At 47.0% G+C, this 7,729-nt stretch overlaps 1 protein-coding gene across 1 annotated transcript; it reads left to right on the top strand.

The window, feature by feature from the left end:
- The first annotated feature begins 284 nt into the window (after positions 1–284).
- On the top strand, positions 285–7,340 carry Hoxc13 (homeobox C13). Its single transcript, XM_078052399.1, has 2 exons — positions 285–1,017; positions 6,237–7,340. The coding sequence occupies exons 1-2, from the start codon at positions 285–287 to the stop codon at positions 6,491–6,493; spliced, it is 990 nt and encodes a 329-aa protein (XP_077908525.1). The 3' UTR covers positions 6,494–7,340.
- Positions 7,341–7,729: the final 389 nt, after the last annotated feature.

Raw genomic sequence — 7,729 nt, 5'->3', positions numbered from 1 at the left:
ACCCCTGGAGACTCAGCCAGAGCGTCACGTGCGCCGACCGCCGTCACGTGGGAGCGGGAGGAGTGCTGAGGGGAGGTGGGAGGGAAGCCGGTGGATTTCTTAATGAAGTGTTTCCCGCATGCGTAGAGGGATTGTCTGGAGGGAGGTGGAAGCACCAGGAGGAGGAGGGGTGGGGTGGAGAGGGAAGGGAGGAGGGATGGGGGAGGGAAATAGGGAGCGAGGTGTCTCCCTAGCTCGCTGCCTCTGGCAAGTGGAGTTTTTAAAAAGCTCGAGCAGATCATGTCATGACGACTTCGCTGCTCCTGCATCCACGCTGGCCGGAGAGCCTTATGTACGTCTATGAGGACAGCGCGGCGGAGAGCGGCAGCGGCGGCGGCGGCGGGGGAGGCGGTGGTGCGGGAGGAACGGGGGGCGGCTGCAGCGGAGCCAGCCCCGGCAAAGCCCCAAGCATGGACGGTCTGGGCAGCAGCTGCCCGGCCAGCCACTGCCGCGACCTGCTTCCGCACCCGGTGTTGGGCCGCCCGCCTGCTCCTCTGGGAGCCCCTCAGGGCGCCGTCTACACGGACATCCCGGCCCCGGAGGCGGCGCGCCAGTGCGCCCCGCCGCCGGCGCCCCCCACTTCGTCCAGCGCCACCTTGGGCTACGGTTACCCATTCGGGGGCAGCTATTACGGTTGCCGCCTGTCGCACAACGTGAACCTGCAGCAGAAGCCTTGCGCCTACCACCCGGGCGATAAGTATCCGGAGCCGTCGGGCTCCCTGCCCGGAGACGACCTGTCCTCCAGGGCCAAGGAGTTCGCCTTCTACCCCAGTTTCGCCAGCTCCTACCAGGCGATGCCCGGCTACCTGGACGTGTCGGTGGTGCCTGGGATCAGCGGGCACCCGGAGCCGCGTCACGACGCGCTCATCCCGGTCGAAGGCTACCAGCACTGGGCTCTCTCCAATGGCTGGGACAGTCAGGTGTACTGCTCCAAGGAGCAGTCGCAGTCCGCCCACCTCTGGAAGTCTCCCTTCCCAGGTAAGGAAGGGGCCCGAGAGCCGCCGCCGCCGCCGGGGACCCCTCCCGCCCTGCCTGCCCCGGGGCTCCGCGCCCCAGCCACCCCCGCCGTCTGGCCCCGGCGCGCCGGCTCGGCTGGGCTGTCGATGGAGCCGGCCGGGCGAGCTGAGCTGAGGAATGCGCTGGGGAGAAATCTGCTCCGACACGTTCCCCGGAGCTGCCGGGTCGAGAGTGAAGCAATCACAGGCGCCGAGCGCCCGGCCACGGGCTCCGGCTCGGGTCAGGAGCTCACCTCCTCCTCCCCCTTCCCGCTCCAGCCTCACGCAGAGCTACTGTACCTTAAACCCGCTGGCTGGTCAGAATTGGGGTGTAATGGGCCTCCATTGCCTTGAAATCTAGGACAAAACTCTCAATCCACTGAATAATTGCAGGAGGGGATAAGAGCCCTCTCTTTGCCTGGATTTTCAGAATCACTCAGGCAGTAGTGCTTTTTAAAAAATAGCAATCTAATTTGCCAGATACTGTAGAACTGTAAATTTTTTTCTTGATTTATTTAAAAAGTTCATCCATAGATACTCAGATTGTTAAGGGTCTCAAGAGCTAAAATTCTAGAGGAACAAGAGAGAAGAGGGATGCAAGCCCTATTAAATTTTCTTTGGCACTCTGGTATGCTGAGCTCAAATCCCATGAATCCACTTCCACATCTCCCAAATGTGGTCAAAAAAGAGTTAGTTGTTGGTGCCCCAGACAGAGAAAGAGGGGCTGTGGATGCAGGATGGAGTAAGAAGACCTATGAGGATCTGGGGTCCAGGCCATTGCCTGGGGACCCCTGAATCTTGCATAGCTGTGTATGTGAGAGGACAATTTACTAATGACCTATTCTTTTTCCAACGGATACTATCTCTGAATAGGAAAGGTTTCTATAACTCCCACCCTTCCCCAGAGGAGAAAGACCAATCCCAGATTTCCCAAAACCACATCAGTAGTTTTGGATTCCATTTCCTTGAGGAATAAGGATTCTCTGGGGTCTAGAGAAGCCAGCATTTGGGTCTGCTGTCTCTGTAAGCAGAGCTCAGTGAAAGAAGGTCCTTCCTTCTGATGTGATGCATTCAAAGGTCTTTGGGGGACCAGAGCAGCCCCAGATATCTCCCTATAATGCCTAAAAGGCCCCCTTAGCTACACGTGCTGGGGCCAGGGATATTTTCATTGGAAAGCATAGACCTGAAGACCTCCTAAGGGTGGGCCTAAAATTCCTCTGTATCCGGGTTGGGATTGGGAAGAGAGGTAGATGGTGAAGAATCACTGAATGATGTTAGAGAGTAGCAGACAATGTTCTGTAACCATTATGAAATTTACTAAGACTCCTTATACCAGGGTGGGACCAACACAAGTCACCCCATTTCTGACTATCAGAATTAAGTATGATATAATTTTAGTACATGGTATCATGCATCACCTACTCTTTATTGGTTGTAAGAATTAAATGTTACATGATTTTTTATTAACTGCCTAATGTGGAATATTTCTAGAAGATAGGCAGTTTACATGTAGGTATACTATAAAGTATTTTAGAGAGGTTGCCCTTTAATTCTCTATTTGACCAAAACAGAAAGTTCCTTAGAAAATGAGGGTCCAGTATGAATTTCTGGAGCAGTGGACCCCATGGACTATGCAACGGGACCAATAGGCAAGAGAGCAGGTGCCCAGCAGGCCCACTGTGGGTGGGAGCACCCAGGCCTACAGCAATGGACAATGTGTTTAGAGTCATGAGGTAGAAGAGAAAGAGCTACTCTAATATCCATGATTTGCATGTGAATCCTGGTGGAGGTAAAGGATTGGAGTGAAGCTCAGGAATATCTTTGATCAAAATAAACATCTCAAAGGCTCTCAGGGGGAAAAAATCTGCTAAAAATAAACACTTTTCTATCACAGCCTCCTAGAGAAAAATATCTTTGAAATAAAAAAATATAGCCCAATTGAGGTTTAATACATTTGCAAATTATAGCATGGAAATGGATATAAAACCCAGTGTGCCTCTGCAACTCCGTAGAAATAGGATTGGGATGGTGTACCTCAGTGAATGCAGAGGTCTGGGCTAGAGTCAGATGAAAAAGAAATTATCTTCAGACACCCTCCATCTTTCTACCCACACAGATCTTTTAGAAGTAGTGAGATTTCCAGATAACTCTGTCTATGCAATTGTGGTTTGTTCGGCAACATCTAGGCATAAACACCACTGTCTCTCTTCAGTGCCTCTGGCTCTGAGAAACCTCATCTATGGCAGTCTGGGCTGGTGTGGGAGATGGAGGCAATTGTTCAGAAAGATCCAGATAATTAGGGAGATGTGTTGTGGCTTCTTCCTTCTTCCAATTATACAGACCCTAGCTTCATTGCTCTTTTTTTTTTTTTTTTTTTTTTTGGTCTTATGATGAGTGTAGACAACGTTTCCTTTTTCTTTTTTTCTTTTTTTTTTAACTGAGAGAGACAAAATCCAGGATAGAATTCAAGAGGGAGAAAAAGAAAGAGAGATGGGGTTAAGGGAGAGAGAAAGAAACATTGATGACTTGGACCATATTAGAAATCCCTGCTGACAAGCCTTTGGATTTGGGTTGAGAAGAGCAGCTAGCTGGATTTCTAGTTGGACAACATAGTCTTCAGAGCCCAGAGCCTGCTTTTGGGAATGAGTAATAAAGGGTGGGTTGGCTGTGAGAACCTATACATGGAAGCCCCTTGGGCTCCAAGAAAAAGCTAAGGCTAAGGAATGATCTAATTTTCATTCACTCCTCAAAGATGTTGACTAGGTTGAGAGGTATGAAGTGATTGGTGTATGAGATCCGGAGGGAGTCTAGGGAGGGAGTAGTTGTGAAATTAATAGCCAAGTCCCCACTTATTTTAGCCAGTGTAGACACAGCTCAAGGTCTCATCTACCAGATGTTTCCACATCTGTAGATCCTACTTCCTTTCCAAAAGGCCACAGACAATGAAAGGGGGGCTTCTTTGAAAAGTCAAGACTGGAGCGATTTCCTAAAGAAGCCAGACAGCCTGCACTCTGGCTGAAATTGAAAAATGAAAATCTTGGTCAAATCAGTTAGTGTCATCCTATAGAGAAAATAACCAGTTTAGACTAGTTGTTTGCTTTTTAAACTGATTTTTTTTTTAGGGTTTTGTAGATTAAACCTCACTAGAAATTTAGAGTTGGAGTTTAGATAGTCAAAATTAGGTAAGTAATTGTAAGAGTTCACAGAAAGTGAAGCAAAAAAAAAAAAATCAGGGACAATTATTTGGTTAAATCAGAAAGTAAAATCTATCTTTGCTCTCCAGGAAAAATTTTTAAAAAGGGGTGTTTTAAAGCTGAGTTATACTACATGGCCTATTTTCATTTTAAAACATATGATGTTATTATAGTAAGAGTCCAAAGAATCTGAATTTAAAATTTTGATTCTGACATTTAAATTATTTTATCCTCTCTGAGTCTCAGGTTCCTGATCTGGTTAAATGGGTTTAACAAAATAAACCTGAGGAAATGTTCTGAGGACTTAAAAACAAAAGCAAAACCAGAAAACTCATTGTATCACTACTTACCCTGTTCATTTTTTTTTCTTGTCCCTGAATCATCAATTTCTCAACTCATGGTCATATCTAAAAACAAACTGAGAACTAAGAATTTTTTTAAAATTATCTTGTACCTAAAAACCATTTTTTAACTTAAAGGATCTTATCTGTTAAAATGAAGTTGTTTTGTTTTTCAGATTTTAAAAATGGCTTTATTTGTACAGAGACAGAGAAAAATGAAAAGCTGCACAGTTTTCCTGAGAAATTGTCACCATGAAGACAGCCAAAGCAGGCTATTGGAACTCCCTCACCCCTGTTTTCTTACTGGGCATTTTATTTTTCCCTACATTTGATTGTGAACTCTTCTTTCCCCAACATGTATAGATAAGCATCCCTGGGAGAGTGCAGACCCAATGGGAGTAGGTGCAGGGAAGGTGTTTTGTGTGGGTGGGGTATGAAGAAGCATTTCAGGAGGAATTTTGTATCTTCACTCTGAACTCCAAATGATAGTGTGAATGAAGAGGAAACTTCACATATTTCAGTCTCCCTCATTGGCTTCTACCTGATGAAGTATAATACTTATGTGGAAAAAATTGAGAGTTGAGTTATTCAGTTAATCTTCCTCATTCCCCACTTCCCTGTGAAAGTGTTTCTGTGACCTTTACTGCCAGGGGTGAGGGTAGAGTGGAAGACAGGGATATAAGTCACATATTGTTTTCAGTTCCTGTGAAATTCTCAGAGCCCAAAGAAACTGAACTGGTTGTGATTGGAATGACAAGGTTAGGATTAGGATTAGGACTCTCATGGAATGTAGTTAGTTTGTTTCAGCCTTAAAAAAATGGAACAATGAAGAGGTTGGGACCAAATTTGCTCTGTTTGGGTGGGACCTGAGTGTGGACCCCCACTACCTGATTCCCAATGCCTTGAGACAGGACTTCTCACCTTGGTTGCTGTTAGGTGGCTTACAACATTGAGCCCCAATTTTAGAGTAATTGGTCCCCAAACAGGCTGGCTTCCCCTGGACACCCTTCCTCTCCTGACATTTTATGTTAGTACCTCAGATTTCTGTTGTAAGGCCAGTGCCCAAACCCATTTGGTTGTCTGTGCTCACTGAAGCCGAGAACACACATACAACAGAACTCCTTCCTCTGATGATGGGGCAGAGTATAGACTGATAGGCACCCAATGAGCCAACTGTAGGAAGGTATTTTTTTAAATACCCGGGATCCAATAGGCATGGGAGGTCCTTAGAGGTTCTCCTCTAAAGGCTCAAGGTTCCTAATAAGGAGAGCTATGCAGAGCCATTTTGGAGCCTGAGGCAAAATGAAAAATCAGTAATACTGATCCTGTATTTATTTTTTAAATTGATATTCTGCTTATCGTGCGTTTTTTGCATTTATTTTGATTATTTTAAACATTGCATTAAAATATTATCTTAATCACTGACTTTTTGGCGCCTCTTCCCCTGAAATTTGTACCAGAGGCCAGAACCCCAGTGGTCTCACCCTATTCCTGTCTTTATTAATAGCAAAGGTGCAAAGGATTACTTAGGCAGAGCAATCCGCGGGCCCTCTTTGAGTCCCTGCCCAAACCCCGTGCTTCAGCAGTGTCACAGCCTTGCTTGCGGCCTCTAGCCAGATCCAGCCGCTTGCCTCACTTCCTCCCGCCCGCCTTCTCTTTCCCCTCAGATGTGGTTCCCCTACAGCCCGAAGTGAGCAGCTACCGGCGCGGGCGCAAGAAACGTGTGCCCTATACTAAGGTGCAGCTAAAGGAGCTAGAGAAGGAGTATGCGGCTAGCAAGTTCATCACCAAAGAGAAGCGCCGGCGCATCTCTGCTACCACGAACCTCTCCGAGCGCCAGGTCACCATCTGGTTCCAGAACCGCCGGGTGAAAGAGAAGAAGGTGGTCAGCAAATCGAAAGCGCCTCATCTCCACTCCACCTGACCGCCCACCCCGTAGCCCGCCCCGTCTATTTATGTCGCCGCTTTGTACCATAACCGAACCCACGAAGGACACGCTGCACCCGTGCAGAGTATTTAATGTTAACAAGAAAGAGGACCCCGCGCCAGGAGGCCCAGAGTCTCCCAGGCTGCGCCCTAAATCCCCATTCCATCCCCGCCCCCTCTCCCAACCAGAGGGTACTCACCGAGCTTCAGCTGTTTTGGAGCTGGCGAGTTGTGGGAGGAAGGCCGTGGGCCTCTACTTCTCTGGCTGTCTCCCTTCGCCTCACCAGAAATAGAGGAATGGCAGCGGAGAGCCCAATCTTTCCAACCAAAGTAAGGTTGGTGGGGGGATGTCCCAAATGACCCTATCCTTGCCTCATCCTATGCCCAAGATGGTAGAAGACCCTTCTTAGGGGTGTGGCTTGGGCACAGGATCTGGTGAGTTTGTACTTTCCTTCCAGTTTCTCCTTTTCCCTCTCCCTCTTGCATTCCATAGGCAAGATTTTCCAGTTACGATGATTTTTGTGCATATTTTTAAAGTCGTGTTAATAATATTGATGATAATTATTGGGGACCTGGCAGCTTGATTGGAGTACAGATCTTGCTTAGAACTTTTAGGTTTTCTTTCCTATTTCAACAAAACCTGGAGTTGGTGCAACCCTTAACCCATCCCAACCTGAAAACAATTTCTCTCTGGAGCTGCCTTTGCCCCCACCACCTCCCTTCTATGCTCTCTCTCTCTCTCACTCATGTGGAAATTCAAGGAGGACAAAACTCCAACCCCAGTGCTAAATGTGGCTTATCTTTCCTCTTTCTCTCTCCTGGTGAGGTTGGGGATTAGGCCAGGCTCAGAAACAGAACTTTTTTTTTTTTTTTTTTTTTTTTTTTTAAGAATAAACTTCTCTTTGAAGGGGATGGAGAGTGGGTGCCTCAGTAGAATCTTTCTCTGGTCAGTTCTCCATCAAAACAATAGCTGAAGAGAGAGGATTTACACTTTCATTTTTACTGAGTTTCCTAGGAAAGCTAGAGGAGCTACTCTAGGAGCCTAAAATAACTGGTCCTCAATTATCCAGCTAAATGTAGATGCTGCCTAATATTTCCCCTCTCAAAGGCCAACTCGGTGCTGTGGGGACCCCTCACCTCCTTCCTTCTTCGCACTGGCGCATTACAAAACAGTGTTCTTTTGAAATGTTCATCAGAAATAGGCTCTTTTTTAAATGTTGTGTATCTGTATATA

The sequence above is a fragment of the Ictidomys tridecemlineatus genome, chromosome 6 (assembly GCF_052094955.1).
Source record: "Ictidomys tridecemlineatus isolate mIctTri1 chromosome 6, mIctTri1.hap1, whole genome shotgun sequence".
Taxonomy (NCBI): Eukaryota; Metazoa; Chordata; class Mammalia; order Rodentia; family Sciuridae; genus Ictidomys; species Ictidomys tridecemlineatus.
This window is presented reverse-complemented; position numbering and strand designations above follow the sequence as displayed.

What these genes read in the sequence shown, in the direction of transcription:
- Hoxc13 (XM_078052399.1), top strand. Translation starts at nt 285, where the DNA reads ATGACGACTTCGCTGCTCCTGCATCCACGCTGGCCGGAGAGCCTTATG. An exon ending in CTGGAAGTCTCCCTTCCCAG is followed by an intron (nt 1,018 to 6,236) that starts GTAAGGAAGGGG and finishes CTTTCCCCTCAG; the next exon opens with ATGTGGTTCCCCTACAGCCC.